The 15910-nt window shown below is 39.1% G+C and overlaps 1 protein-coding gene across 6 annotated transcripts in view; it reads left to right on the top strand.

Annotated features, from left to right (window-relative positions):
- The window catches only part of PTPRU (protein tyrosine phosphatase, receptor type U), a 130279-nt gene that overhangs the window by 99788 nt on the left and 14581 nt on the right, over positions 1–15910 (top strand). For 4 of the 6 annotated variants that reach the window (XM_018563858.1, XM_018563856.1, XM_018563854.1 and 1 more), the window contains 8 exons: positions 4660–4677; positions 5807–5843; positions 6282–6379; positions 10871–10987; positions 13411–13565; positions 13653–13788; positions 14078–14227; positions 15227–15403. In XM_018563858.1, the coding sequence (XP_018419360.1) occupies positions 4660–4677; positions 5807–5843; positions 6282–6379; positions 10871–10987; positions 13411–13565; positions 13653–13788; positions 14078–14227; positions 15227–15403 (888 nt within the window). The remainder of the gene's footprint in view (positions 1–4659; positions 4678–5806; positions 5844–6281; positions 6380–10870; positions 10988–13410; positions 13566–13652; positions 13789–14077; positions 14228–15226; positions 15404–15910) is intronic. The other 2 variants (XM_018563857.1, XM_018563855.1) reach the window with 1 other exon arrangement.

Genomic DNA, 15910 nt, shown 5'->3' with positions numbered 1-15910 from the left:
CTTTTGTTACTCCCAGGCTTCAACCTTCAAGGCCAGGAGCCTAGTTCTATTGCAAACCCTGGGCCCCTAAATCTAAAGTCATTTTCTGCATGAAGGGACTTCCCAAAGTGTGGGGGATATGTCTGTTAGCCTATGTGGATACCTGGTCAGGAAGTATGTCAGATGCCTGGGTAAGAAGCATGATTTTTAAAGGCTACAAGGTTTTGCTCTCTGCCCCCTCCCCGTTTCATGCTGACTAACATGCCTGTGTCCTCACAAACTAGCAGACTTCCATGCTGCGCTTTCATATCTCTTGAGCCAGGAGGTTTTTGCCATTGTTCCATCATCAGAAAGATTTCAGGATTTGTACTCAAACTTTTTCACTGTTCCAAAACCAAAAGGGGCATACGGTTCATCTTGATTCTGAAGGTTTTAAATGTCTTCATTGGAGTACAAAAATGTTGCATGAATCCACCAGCTCTGTTAGAGCCTCCCTCCATCAGGAAGACTTTCTAGCATCTGTGGACATCAAGGAGGGCTATATACATATCCCCATTTTTTTTTGCTGTGGGTGCACAACACTACCCATTTGTAGCCCTACCATTTGGTCTCTCGTCCGTATTCTAAGTGTTCACCAAGGTATTGGCATTCATACTAGCCTTACTATGTTCCCACATTTTTCCTATTGTGGGTAACCTGGTCGATTTCGTATTGAGGAAACAGCATAGAATCTAATTAACAAGGTTATGCAGACAGTTCAGACCTTAAAAAGGTTTGGTTGGATACTGAACCCTTAGATATGAGCGCTGAAACCCTTAGAGTATCTGGGTCCTATATGTGTCTGAAGTGAGAATTTTGTTTCCCCAAGAAAAATGTCTGACTTTCTGCTCCCGGGCTCTACAGTATAGTAGCTCTCCAACTTGCTAAGTTGCTCTCCGAACCCCAACAACGCTGATTTAGGGGGCTCAAAAGAGGACTAAAGCCGCAAAAAAAGGTTTTAATTGTCTTTTAACAAAATCTACTGGTCAAGTTCAGTCCTTGCCGCCCAGAATCCACCTGGGAGATCTCTAACAATCACTGTATCCCTCTGACATCCAAGCTCAGCTTTTTCAACTAAAATATCCCACTGAATATCCTAAATGTCCTCATAGTCCTATAGAGAAACCACTATAAAACACAAGGTACGGAAACATTTATCTACCCTCAATGTTTGATAGTAATATTAAGAGTACTCATTCAAAGTGTATTCATAATTTTAATATATTTATTTTTATATTAGTAAAACCTTTTTTTGTAGTAAAAATGAAATTATAGCTATGCACTGATACCGGCTTTTCGGTATCGAGTACGAGTACCGATATTATTATTTTTCAGTTACTCGGCGATACTGATACCGGAAGTCCCATTAAGGATCACCAGGTGATGAGGAAGCATGGAGCCGGTTTTTTGGCCAATCAGGAAGCCGGGGGTGGTTAATGACTCGCCGCCTGGCTTCCTGATTGGCCAGCTTGCCGACCAGTCAGGAAGCTGGGCCGCGAGACATTACATGTTTGGCCGGGAAGCCGGCTCCATGCTCCCTCGTCACCAGGTGAAGAGGAGCATGGAGCCGGCTTCCCATACAATCAGGAAGCTGGGTAGCATGTAATGAGTCGCCCCGGCTTCCTGATACCAAAAGTTCCGGTATCGAGATAGGAATCAGTAGCATTTGGGCGAGTACGAGTACTCACCCAAATACTCAGTATCAGCACCACTACTAGTACGGTATGGGTACATCCCTAAATATAGGTAGAAATCTTTCATATTTACTACTTGCAGTCAGCAGACAGCAGCTTTCTGCAGCTCATTTATGAAACGGACACGAATAGCAGGAAGATCATCATAGACAGACTGCAAAGTGAGGCAGACAACAATGACAAACCCTCCCCCACTCTCCTAGCTGAAACCAGACCATCTTACCTCAGTTATACGCAACATACCTCAAAGTGTACATGGAGCTCTCTTATTAGAATACACAATGTGCTAAATATATATATTACAGATGATTAAAAACAATTACATAAAAATGTAATTTATAAATATGTAGAAGTAAGCAAATTGGCCCAAAAAGTGATACTTTCCCTGTTAATGATGGAAGCTAAGCTTAGCCTGGCAAGAGTCATGTATTGTGCTGGGGGTGCGGTAGACCATACCTCAGTTTGCCTGTGGCATTTCACTTTCATTGTGTCCCAGTTTTATGCTTTACATTTCTGGCAGCTATATTACTCGGCACCATGGGTGAGGTAATGCAGAATAAAATAAATTACCTTTCCCTCAGTGGTGAAATGAAAATACTGTGTCTTGTTTCTGGGTCTCCTGAAGTATTTAGTGAAAATAAAATGCGTTATATTTATGTTAATTACTAACAGAACAGCCAAAATATAAAAATAAGCGTGTAGAGCTAAAGATAGGTAACTATGCACTGACAATACTGTGTGCATGCACTTGCAATTTTTTTTATCCATACACCTTTATTGTACGGCACCATGGCCTTTTATGACACTCTTCCATCACAGTTAACATGCATGTTTGCCAAAGTACAATAGGTTGCAGCTGCTTTGTCCACATCGTGTGCCAGCACATTTAAGTTTATGTTCTATGTAACACTTTGGAATGCTGAACCTTGAGCACAATTGTAATGACTATTGTTCTTAAATTGCCTGCATTTGAGCCAGACTATTATCTTCCACTAAAATGAACTGGATGTATCATGTACCAATTGGAATGGAAACTGATTTTGTAAAGTAACTTTCATTTTCATTTAAAATGTGTTGTGAAATGTTTTAGATAACGGGCTGGCTCCTTGGTTAGGAACAGCGTGTGTTAAATGATAAAGCAGAGGCCCTTATCATGATTTGAAGTCTAGTTTCAGTTCATTATCACATGAAATAAATCTCTTCTATGCCTATATCCCAGGTTTCAGATGTGAGCTTGCGGGGTACCTTAATGCTTAAAAATGTCGTATGGGTACTGCAGCAAAAGAATGAGGCAGGAATAATGGGAAAAGAATGAAAGATCATGGCTGTTTGTATTGTTTATGTTGCTTATGTTCCAGGTTTGTGATAACCTGTATAAAAGGCCTTCCCCTTTTATACCAGTGTCACATAATTTAATTGCAAACATAAACTTAGTAAAGAATAAGATAAGCAACATAAATACAGCCATCCAAAGGTTACCCGTGTGTATTTTACAACCTACTTTTTATCTTTGCATTCTACCACGGCCTGCAGTGGAGCATTTGACTCCTCCGACAGCAACACAATAAGGAAAAAACAGATTTCAAAATGGTTGTTTGAGTCAGTGCTGTACTTCTTAACATTCTGTGCTGGGCATTTAACCCTAAGTTACATATTTTTAAATGCAGCACCAACAAAGCCTATATTATCTTAACTTACTTTATATGCTTAAGTGTATGTTTTGAGAATGAGCAGAAACTTCACCCCAGACTCGTTTGAACTCAAAATTATATAAATTATTTAATTAATTCTCAATGTATTACACTTGGCATTACATGTACTGTATCTAACTACCAAAACATAGGTCTTCTGTGTATATGATCCTCATAATAGAAGATCTACTTTTTTAAAATTCAACCTGATTCTTTAACACAAGAACAGGAGTGGGAGGTGTAGGATACATATAAACAATATATACAGAACCCCTCTTTTGTAAATAGTTGTCACCTTAAACTCGGCATTCATAATCTGGAAGAATAGTTTTCTTTAAACAGAGAATCTTTGAATATGTGTCAAGTTACTGGCTCATCTTTATAGAGGAGACCTCATCCCTCCTGTAATAATTACATATTAAATCTCAGGAGGCGAACCTCTTAAACCCTCCCGATTCAAACTTGACTGCTATTTGGATGACTTAATGCTCCTATCTTTTACATATGGGTCAAGTAAATGCTTAAAAAGCCCTACTATACCCCCTACAAAATGGAGTATTCCATCTTCTTCATTTCTTTTTGAAGCTTCAGGGACTGATAGGCTACCTATCAAATTTTAAAATACTGTTTAAGATATATTTTTTATTCTTAGGCTTTGTTCCTTCATTCAAATGTGTCTTGCGATGGTTTATGTGGTGCTTTATCTATTTGTAAAATACTTGATCCTGTTTTACACAAAACATGGTACAGGTATTTTTTTTTTAAATGTGCAGTGATGGATGTACAAACTTAAGGATCACATTCCACCAAATGTACCCCACTTGTATGCTTGTTCTTCCTAGTTATTATCTGCTATGTTGTAAAGTGATTACTGGTGCCTTTTAACTTCTTATACTGCCCCTTTCTTTTGTTTCTGCTAATGCATCTTTATCCTTTCTTTTCTCTGCTGCCCTTCTGTCTGTCTTCTACATTTTGTATCCTTATCCTCACCACTGTCTCCCATCTCTTTAACATAACTGGACTCATATTATAATGACCGGTTCTATAAATGTTTCTGACTTTCTCCATCTCCCTTTTCTCTCTCTGCCATCTCTCTGCTGCACTTCTTCTCTCTTTTCATTCCACTGTCGATGTTTATCTCCATCCTCATTTCCTGTCTTCGTTCATCTGTCTTCCATTTTTCTTATTGCCTTTTTGCTTTTCTTGAAATCTCTGGCCCCGTCATTCTGTTTTTCTGTCTATGGGATCACCGGTAGATCCGGATTAACCGAGAAGTGAGTATTAAGCTTGTGATCCTACCCCCTACCTTCCACATCCAGGTGCATTAGTGCCTGGGATAACTGCTGGAATTTTACCTCTCTCTTGTACTAAGGCAACTAGTACCCTTTGATCAAAATACATATATTCTAATAAATCAATAACTTCCAGCTTTTTCCCCAAAACCCTGGTACTTCTGTCCTTATTTTTCTCTACGATCACCCTTTTTATTCTCTCTTTTTCCTTCCTTTTTCCTAAGCCTTTCTGTACATGATCATCTTTCATGCTTTCTCTATTTACCCAGTATTTCTCAGGAATCTCTTTTCCTCCCTTTCTTCCTCTGATAATGCTCCATATTTCATTCATCCTCATTATCCATACAAATGCATCATTCAGTCAAAGGTTAGTAATCTGGTCCAGATTACAAATTCATAATCATGTTAATAATTCAAACTTGGTATGTCATATCGCTTTTGATTTCAGCTTGATCTTTTAATTTGTCACTAACTGTTACCTAAAATATATTTTTTTTAAGGTTTCTCTTAAGAATGGCTTCCTTTCCACTTGCCATTTCACCATTAAGCTCTCATTTTTATTCTCTTTTGTCTTTATTTTATGAGTAGAGTCACATGGCACTATGTGGCCACACTAATTAAACCTGGAGTAAAAAGTGTTTACATTGCCTGTAATAAGCAGTTTGGTGGCGTAATTATTCTTTCTTTAGCACAGAAATATCTAAACGCCGACTGGTTGCTACAAGCACACTTTTTGCTATTCATTCTTTTCATAAATCTTTTTTTTTGCCTGTAAACAGGATTAGCACTGATTACATTTGGAACAACTATGCTCTATGAGCAATAATTACATTGCACAGGCTAATAGAGCTCTAAGCCCTGATTGCAGTATGTATCCATGTGACACTACCCCAAATCTTGGTTTTTAAAACTTGTTTGAGTCCTGTAAAGGTTGTGGTGTAAGTGTTATGTGAAAAGCACACAACATTTGTCTGTCCCCCCTGAGCCTATTCCCCTACCTGTCCTCTTTGTGGGATCACAGTGCTTGCTGAAATGCATGGTGGGATTTTTGGACAAACTGGAAGGTAGCACTTTATTATTCATATTTCCTTTGTTTTTCTTTTATTTGTAGGGTTATCACAGATCAAACCACTTCATTGCTACACAAGGTGGGTGGTTATGGTAAAATCAGCACTTCTATTTTATTGCTGCTAATGTTGGTAACAAACTTCCTTAATTACAAACTTTTGTGAGATAACTAGTATTTTATACAACATAACAACGGCAAATTATATAAAAAATGCATTCAAAGACTTAAATATGTTTTATAAATGTATTGAATGCATATGGCCTCCATGGGCAGGCACAACGCATGCTACAAATTCCTGTTTAGCTCTAATTGATCTCATACTTTGTGCTTCTCTCTGTAGCAGCATATAAAACAAATGGAGTATGTGGCATAGCTAATAATATTTGAGTGGGAACGTCAACATTGCCCAGTATTCATTTGTAATCAGAGATTCATCAATGATGCATGATAAAGCACCTATTACATGTAATCAGCTCTAGAAATGCATAATTGCTGTCTGATTACTGATCCACTGCAGGTCCCAAGCAAGACATGATCTATGATTTTTGGAGGATGGTCTGGCAAGAACACTGCTCAAGTATAGTGATGATCACCAAGCTGGTGGAAGTTGGAAGGGTATGTATGATCCTGATTACTATATATGTTGTATGTTTGAAGGAAGTACATGATGAAAATTATGATGGCTAGCTGCTTGGCCTATATTAGTGTAAATACCCAGAGATAGATGTTCTTGATGTTGTATACTCTATATATAGTGTTGAGTGCAAAAGATATTCCATTCCATTTTTTCTTGAGGTTGCAAAATACTACAAAATACATTTATGAACAGCCCACCAGCCCTGGAGAAATATGTTGATTAAGGCTTATTACCCTGAGCTCTCAGATTTCTTACACAACTTTTACATTCCTCCTTGATTTTCTATCAATTTTACCTGTGCTTAAAAATGAGCAGTTACATGGTGCTGGAGTTTAGGCTATACCGTTGAGTTTTTCTTAAGATATGAAATCCCACTTGTGCAACCTTTTCTTTATTTATGGTACTAAAGAGAACATGTTTTGTTTATGTGCTACATGTTGTTGTGTTTATCTGAACTTGATGCTGTAGTTCTTAATATACTTGCAATGCAACTATGTTCTTCTTTTGGGCTTGTGTGGATGGACCTTTGTTCTTAGCTGGTTGTTTGCATTTGTGATGGGGGTTGAATGCAGTCTGACTTGGATCATATGGAGGATCAGCATGGAGCAATGTGAATGCAGGGTAAATGCAAGATAAACCTATCATAAAGGTATTTCAGAAGCTAAGAGCCTGATGCCTTTGAATGCTCACTCATGCAGATATAAGAATGGGCTAGATTGTATTTTCAATTTTTTTGTGGAAGGGGCAGCAGTGGTAGGCTAGTAGTGGCTGCTTGGGATACTTGGTTGCATCATTGAACCTTGGGATTGGTGTTGTCACTTCTTGGTCGCAGACCTGTTTGTAGTTGCCACTGCTGATACACTGATTGTCTGCTTGCTATCTGTCACTTTAAATGTTTATACATAACAATTAACTTTTAACAGCTTATTTTGTGTAAAGTGAATCTGTTGGTATTAATTTGTGAAACATGCATCTGCTTAGTTGTAGGGTCCACAGATGTAATCCTCATCCTTTACTACCTAGTAAATCAGTGACCTGGAACAAGCATGGCCATATCAGGTGTCCCAACATCTTCTATGCACAAACTTGTTTCAGGTCAATGATTCATAAAGTAGTGAGTAAAGGATGCATATGTCAGCCCTAAGGCTCTCTTATATTTTACACTGAAATTTTTTAAAGGTACACCTGGCAAAAGAGAAGCAGGGAGACTGCCATTGCTGAGTTCTTTCTGGAAATTGCAGTTATTCTGACTTAATGGCTTCAGTGCTTTGAGTTTCTCATGAAGACATGTACACAGATTAGGCAGCTTGGAGAGAAGTATTTTACTTGTTCCATGTTAGTGACTCACAATATTAAAATGTATGTGTAGCCATTTTTTTTAGTTCTGGATAGAGTAGTGAAGGGTTAAAACCCCTACTTGTTTATATTTTCCTATTTGTGTATGATTTGGGAAGTTTCCCATCACCTCATGAGGTTGGTTTATTAGAAAGGCAGAGATACTGTCCACTTTGTAAGGGAAATTGCACTGTTCAAGGGAATAGTGAATGCGTATTGAACAATGTAAAGCTTTGCTGACTTCCATCATCCAATCATTATTTTCCTTGCATGTGATTTGGGTATTCTTTGCAAAGTGAATTTTCACCAAATTGTCTAAGCTAAGGGAATATTACCAATGCAAAGTGCAAATTCCCTTGGAAAGTGAACAGCCTTTTTGCTTTAGTAAATCAACCCCTATGTCCCAGAAATGCAACAAAGTGGGGGGAATTTTCTTCTTAGTTGTCCCAAGAACAGTTGTCTCCATTGGAAGATTACCCAATACCTATTGCCCTGGGGACAATAAAGAGGTTATTCACAAAGGAGCCGAAGGATCCAACCGTAGCTTTGGCTGATCCTTCGGCTCTCTTCGGCCCCCGGAGCCCTTCAATTCAGTAGAACTGAAGGACTGCTGTACGGGCTGTTCACTAGAGCTCGTACTGCAGCCGACGGCGGCCGAGCAGCTCAGCGGAGCTGAAGGCATATGCTTCAGCTCGACTGAGCCGAAGTGATACCTGAAGCTGGGCGAACGACTGGCTCCGCCAGTTGTAATGACAGATCAGTGTCCCCAAATCACCTGGGGACGCTGAACAGTAATTAAACAATAACAACTGGGCGTCACGGCCGGCTCCGCCCAGTTGTTATTCATTGGCCAGGACCTGCTAGAAGTCTCTAGCAGGTGCCGGCCAATAGGAAACAGTTGGGCGTAGCTAACTGTCACTGCTAGCTCTGCCCAATTTTATTTTTTTATTGAAAAAAAAATCTTTATTCAGGTTTTAATTTTTACATTTATTTACATTTTTCAATTTATTTTTTCAACTTTTTTTTTTTACTATTCTCATTGATTTGCTATTCTGGTCGGTACCACCCCGGAGTAACCCCGTAAAACTTTGGATTTCTCTCCATTCTTCTTATCAATGACAACGGTAGTCAGTACAAATAGAGGACACAGACACCAATAAAAACTTGACACAATCTAATACTCCCCATTCCCCCCCCAAAAAAAGGCCAGGGATACACTTTAAAGTCAGGGAAACAGTACGGCAGCCAGGCACCTAGAATCTTTAGAAAGAGAGGTCAGAATTGTATCTGTCGTGGCAGCTTTATTTAAAATAAGTGTTGTGAGCTGAAATTGCTAGATTCCTGTTTTCACAAATATTAGAAGTTTGCCTGTGGCTAAGAAATAACTCAGCAGACTGATGGTTAACTCCTTTGATAGAGAAATCCACAGATCCATGTTTAATCTTTCCCAGCTGAGGGAGACTAGCAGTACATTGATTAAGCCCATTTCTTGAATGCATAATGTGTTGGCTCTGCAGCTATGGGAAGGAGTGACATAAAGGTAGATTATGAATGGGATAATCATATATAGACAAAAAGGAGGAAAAACAGAACCCAGCAGATGTTTGATATTTCTCACATATTTATATTCATACGAATATGGCTTATGCCACGTAGACGTGAAGTTGCAAGGAGAAATAGCAGTTGTTGCTCTGAACTGGATGCTCCTCTGCATGGCTAATATGATTAGTATTGTCGCCGTGTTGCTCTGACGGGTAATTAAGAACAATGTTCCTTACATCAGATCATTTTTTAAATTGTGTTTTCTCGTAAATCTCCATTAACTGTAATGATTTTGTTTGGTCTCTGCTGGTCTAATTTTCCCTTCTCATTAGCAGTCTTCCTTCAGCGCCCTCCCAAACATTGCTGACGTGAAGGCGATGTAATTAGTTTACTCTCTTTATCACTGTGTGTCTTGTATTGCATCCATCACACAGTCGTAGGCTTAACACACTTCATGAACCATACTTCCCCTTCTGCTTGCCTGGATGGACTCCATGTGCCATCTAAGCATTTTTCTCATGCCTTTTTATCATCTTCCTGGAGAAAAATATGCTCCATTCAAAGTACATTATTTTTGTTGTTAGCGCTCTGAGAAGAAGCAATACATTCATGTTAGCCTGCAGGGGGGTACAGACATATTGTCCCTTCCTTCTATCTGTCTTTGTCATTGGGTCTTGCTTATCTCTTAAGTTCTTCAGGCTGTGCAAGTCTAACTGGTGCATAATGTGGGCAGATTTTTTTTATCATGGTAAATTACATTCTTACTCAACGTCCTGCTGAGGCTGAAAATGCAAACGCTGGGAAAGATGGTGGCATAGGCTTTTTAAGTTACCTGTTTTGCACTGCCCATGGCCAACTCAAATTTTGCAGATCAGTTTGTGTCTCAGAAATCACACCTGTATTTTAATATATTGGGGCCCTTTGAAGTGAACAAAGTTTCTGTAGTCTGACAAAAAAAATAATATGACAAATGTAAAAAGGAACTATAATGGATTTTAGTCAGTTTTATTTTGTTTTTAAGCTTATAAGATATAAACCAACGTTTATTTTTTATACTATTTATAGAAAATTGTTATTTACATAGAAAGATGTATAAGATACATGAGCTAATGACACTATATTCATGGAACATTACAGGATTTAAAGAGAGGGTGCAGCATAAGCTGTTTGCCTATCTTTGAGTGTCTATACATTGGCACCATCTGGACATAGTGGGCTGGGAGGGGATGATTATATTTCTTTTTTAAGCTTGGGCTATTGAGTGCTGTACACAATATATAATATAATATATATATATATACACTGAGTGGCCAGATTATTATGACCACCTAAGTAGCAAATAAGAAAGTTAAATCTGGAAAATGAATATGCCACATTTCATTTAGCTGAATTAAACAACAACAAAAAAATGAATTTGTTGTTTTAAACATTGTAAATAAAAGTTAAAATGTGAAATGCTATACATTTTATTATTATTTATAAGTATTCCACTTTCTAAGGTTTCATGTATTAAGATTAGACCATGAGTACAAACATGGGAGCTTGAATGTATTTTTCTGTCTGTAAACCTTTACATCTGACACCCTACACAGGTAAAGTGCAGCAAGTATTGGCCAGATACCACGGAAACATATGGAGATATTCGCATAACTTTACTCAACACAGAAACATTGTCAGAGTATACAGTGAGGACACTTGCTCTGGAACGGGTAAGAGATGAAGTCAGAAGTGGGATTGTGAACAATACAATTCAGCATTCATCATTAAGTGCCTTTTTGCTGGTTTATTGAATGTCAAACATTCACTAGACACTTAAGAGAATTCTATGCACCAGCAAATTCTCAGCATGCAAAGAATTCAATTGTTTGGTATTTGGGCATTAAAGTTGTCTGTTTACGGCACATTTTCAGGTTGAAGATCACAAATTCTCTTCTAAAAAATATATTCAGTGCACTTGGTAGAATGCCTGTGTTGCTTTGTTACTAGCTTTTAGGATATGTCTTTACTGCGATGTGTGTTATTTTATTGAATCTGCTGAATGTGTACTTGAAACTTGAACAGCATGGAAGGTTTAGAACCTCTGTAAGGCTTTTATTGCCACTTGTTTCCCTGCTAGGAAGATTCACCCTCTGTATGTGACCTGGTGACTATTGCCATTGGCACTGAAAGTGAGTGAAAATCCAAATTTTTGAGCTGTCTTGAGAACAGGAATAGAAATCTTCCAATGTGGATATACTTGTTCTAGTTGCATCTGTCCAAGAGGGGATATACATCTGGAGAGATTTCCTATCACTTCCTGTTGAGTCTGCAGGACAGGAAGTGAAGGAAATCTCTGAGAATGGAAAATAGATGGCAAAAATATGACAGTTTTTTACTTTAGATATACTTTAAGAAATTCATTAAGTAAATTAAATGGCAAAAAATTCAGCCCACAGTCATGTCCATTTGGGTACCTCGGACATTTACAGATGTCCAAGGTACCCACTCCCTTTTATTTTACCCACTATTACCCTTTTGTTTTACTCACACCTGTAGCAAGTCCTCTCCTTTGTTGAAACTGATTATTCTCAATTCCCTGCAAACGTGCATCCCCAGAATATAACTTGCAGCAGGTATCTTGAGCCAGCCTTCATTTCCTATCTGAAGGACCTCCATCGTTTATTAACCACTTATCCCTCAGATCTCTACTGTCATTGACCACCCCTCCACACGCGCACACACACGGCTATTAGTTTTTCTGCTATCTGTCATTTTGTTCCTGAGCTTTATGTGAACGATCACCGGTATCCCTCCCTGCATACCTACAACCAACCAGCAGAATGCGCAGCTTAGGCACCCACTGGTCAGCAGGGAGAAGCAAGAACATCTAAGGGGATCCCGGGATGTATTCTTTCACATAATTCTTTTGAAAAAGAACTGGGTAAAAAAGCTGTGACTTTACTGGAGCCTGCTGGCCCCCTTTTCCAAACCTGAAGCAAAGAGCAGCAGACAGTCCATGTGATACCATCACTTGGTCTCAAAACGAAATGAATTGATGCGTTTTAATGCCATGTTTATCAGGGAGGAGGAGTGAACAAGGGCCAAGTATTATATGCAAGGCCTACATTTCAGCTTTAATCAGGGCACTTGCAAGCTCTACCAGGAAGGATTACTAGCACTTCTACTACCGCACCCACTGAAAATGACAATGGAGAAAGAAGGCCAATGGCACCTATGCCTATTCTGTTAATATAGATTCATCCTTGGTTATGCATAACTTTCAATATGTTTATTTGTTTAGAATTATTTTCCATGTAAAGTACATGCATGCTAAGGAATGTGCTAATGAAATAATTAGATGCATTTATTAGCTAAAACAGAAATTACAGAAATCCCTGACAATACTTTCATCTTTCTGTCTCCCTGAAAGTTCAGGGGCATCTTTGTTCGAGGATCATCCAGGGTCAACATCTACTTCCTGGACAGAGATGACGCAATTCTAAAAAAAATTCTAGTGCTTTTGCAATAGTCTGTATGTTCTTGGCTGTGCATACACATGTGGTGTCTGCTGTCTTTCACCCTGTAAACTGCCAGAATGTTAAAATGTTAAAACAAACGTACAGCTAGTGATCCCTCGAAGGAGGGAGACGTAGAAAATGCTTCCTCTTGCCTGCAGTAGATGACATGATTCTCCCAAGATGATCCTGCCAGGCCAGGGTCACTTAAATGAAGTTCAGGAATTCAAGATTTGTTTACACTGTTGCTATATAATATCAGAATTATGTTAATGCAGACTTCTATAATTACTGATAGATTCACTTGAAGCTTGTTTAATGATATTTTGTTTCTTATACGTCTCTATAGTTGATTGGAATATTTTGCATTGGATTGTGTGCCTCAAATAAGTAATTTTTGTAAAAAGCAACAGGATAGGACTCACCTCCTAAATTATACATAAGTATGGGGATAGGGTACTTGATTTGATATTGTGGAGAGAGAAAATGATCACACTACATATTTGTTTTGTAGGCAGCTCCATTCTTACCTTAGTTGAGTCATCACTAATCTTGTCTGCAAATTGGATGTTCCCTGTCAGGTACTAATTTTCCTGATAAATGATAGAGACCAACACACCTGTTTTTCCTTTCTCTAGCGTGGTTATACTGCCAGACATGAAGTAAAGCAGTTCCACTTCCTCTCATGGCCAGAACACGGTGTACCATTTCATGCCACAGGGTTGCTTGCCTTCATCCGAAGAGTCAAGTCCTCCACACCCCCTGATGCTGGACCTGTTGTTGTACATTGCAGGTCAGTAATAGCATGTGCACTGTTATCCTAAGGTGTTTCACATTTTTTCAATGTGTGGCTTTACCTTAAATCCAATTTTCCGTACAGTGCAGGAGCTGGAAGGACAGGCTGCTACATCGTCCTGGATGTAATGCTGGACATGGCGGAATGTGAAGGGGTTGTGGATATTTATAACTGTGTCAAAACACTTTGCTCTCGACGTATAAACATGGTTCAAACACAGGTAATATAGCTGGTTATGGTCAATGGGATAGAAGGGTAAAGCACTGACATTGGAGAAAAAATACTAAAAAGCAAAGAGGTTTAATTATAAATGTTCTGCCTGGCGCATAGCTGGTTGGATGCCATTCCCATGGCACTAGTGCCCCATAGATGGAGCTGACAAGTGTAGGAATTTCACCAGCTAGTGCTGTGCAAATGGTATCTCCCTAGCTATACGCCATGCAGAACTTTTATAAATGAACCCCAAAATGTTTGCCAACAATTAAATGCATGCATTTCGATTGATCCAGGAGCAGTATGTTTTTATCCATGATGCAATCCTGGAGGCCTGCCTTTGCGGTGATACAGCGATACCAATTTGTGACTTCAAACAAACATACAAGGAGATGCTGCAGATAGACACACAGAGCAATTCGACACACCTGCGGGACGAATTCCAGGTACTGTACAATTCCAAACCAATGCAATTTTATGTTTTTATGGTTGTACGTCATTTATGTTGCATTAAACAACTTTTCTGTTTAATGAACTAGTGGTTGCCATTATTGGTATTTAAACTGGTTTTTAAACGCTTAGAGTCCTTTCAGTTGGGTGATCTGATCGGATCCACCTGACAGTTTTTCAGGTGGGCCTGTTCGGAAGCCCAATGTTAGTCTGTGGGCAGGCGGATCTAAACAGATGTGCATCCAGTGACTCTATCCAGGTCCAGAGAATCAAATGGAACAGAGTTCCGTTTTGGCAGACCTGATCATGATGGATTGGGGGTAATCTGCTGTAAACAAACACATGTCTGCTTACATATGACTCCACGTAGACCTAACATGGGTCTGGTAAGTTCAGTTTTTTTCTTACAATGGAAGAAAAAACTGGTACAGACATGAATGTCACAATAGTGACATCCGTTCAGAACTGCTCTGATCAGCAGAGGATGTGTACGGATCCCCTGCAGATTGGAACTGACAGGCGTGTGTGAAATGGGCTTTGATCATACTCAGTCCTGTATCAAAGTAAAAATTTCCCAAATAAGCAAAAATATTATGTCTATGTAGCTACTGTTTGACTTTGTCCAGAAGATTAAGTCAGGGCAGATAAACATACTGTTGAGATTGGCCACAGTTTTATTTATCAGTAGCTGCAGATGAGTCCGGAGAGAGTCCTTATCAGCCTGAGTAACAGGTTCACTTTTACACAAGGCACTGTATGCTGTGAGTACTTACCTTCCACTGTCATCACAGTTTGCCTCCCCACAATGCTTTGCCTGGGCATTTTGTTGCCAGGCTGTAAATACTATTTGCAGTGCCTCCAATAAAGTTAACCTTAGAATGGACAAAGTACAGGCTCATTAACCTTAGTCCGCATTTCTTTAAAACGAGAAAAAGGCTGAAAAGCCTACAGTCTATACTCTTACGCATTGTACCAATATCTTTTTTTTATTGCAGACCCTTAATTCAGTGACTGCACAACTTGGTGTTGAAGAATGCAGTGTTGCTTTGTTACCGCACAACAGAGATAAAAACCGCAGTATGGATGTATTACCGCCAGATCGCTCTCTTCCCTTACTCCTGTCTGCTCATGGAGAGGACACCAGCAATTACATTAATGCTGCCCTTACCGATGTACGTATCTATTACAAAGTACCACTTTAACAGAAATTTTCTGTCCCCATCTGAAGTCCTTTATCGTATTTTTTTCTGAATCTAGCCTTTAAAAGGAGATTGTAGTGTGTTTTCAGCAAGCCTACATTATATATCATTATTGTAAAGCTTACCTGAAAGCAATTTTGAATGTGATTTTCACATTTTTTTATTTCCTCAATAGGCTATATTTTCATGATGGCATTTTATATAGAGAAGTTGTGGATTCTTGCTCTTGCAGCAATCTGTAGGTCAGACAGTGCAAGTCAGCAAGGTTTCTGAACAACTGCTGTGAGAAAAAAAAAAATTCCATACAGAATAAGACACCTAGGGAATTGTTTTCTGGGAATCATTTGGAGTCTAGGCTGACTGAGAGAAACTGGACATAGAGAACAGTAATGCAGTACTATCCAGGGAGCACAGCAGGTATATATGACAAGAAAAAAGCCCCCCCCCCCCCCCCCCCGCCCCACAACAAACGGAGCCGGC

The sequence above is a fragment of the Nanorana parkeri genome, unplaced genomic scaffold (genome assembly GCF_000935625.1).
Source record: "Nanorana parkeri isolate BGI_ZX_2015 unplaced genomic scaffold, ASM93562v1 scaffold705, whole genome shotgun sequence".
Classification (NCBI taxonomy): domain Eukaryota; kingdom Metazoa; phylum Chordata; class Amphibia; order Anura; family Dicroglossidae; genus Nanorana; species Nanorana parkeri.
The sequence above is the reverse complement of the archived record's forward strand: the minus strand, read 5'-3'. Positions and strand labels throughout refer to the sequence as shown.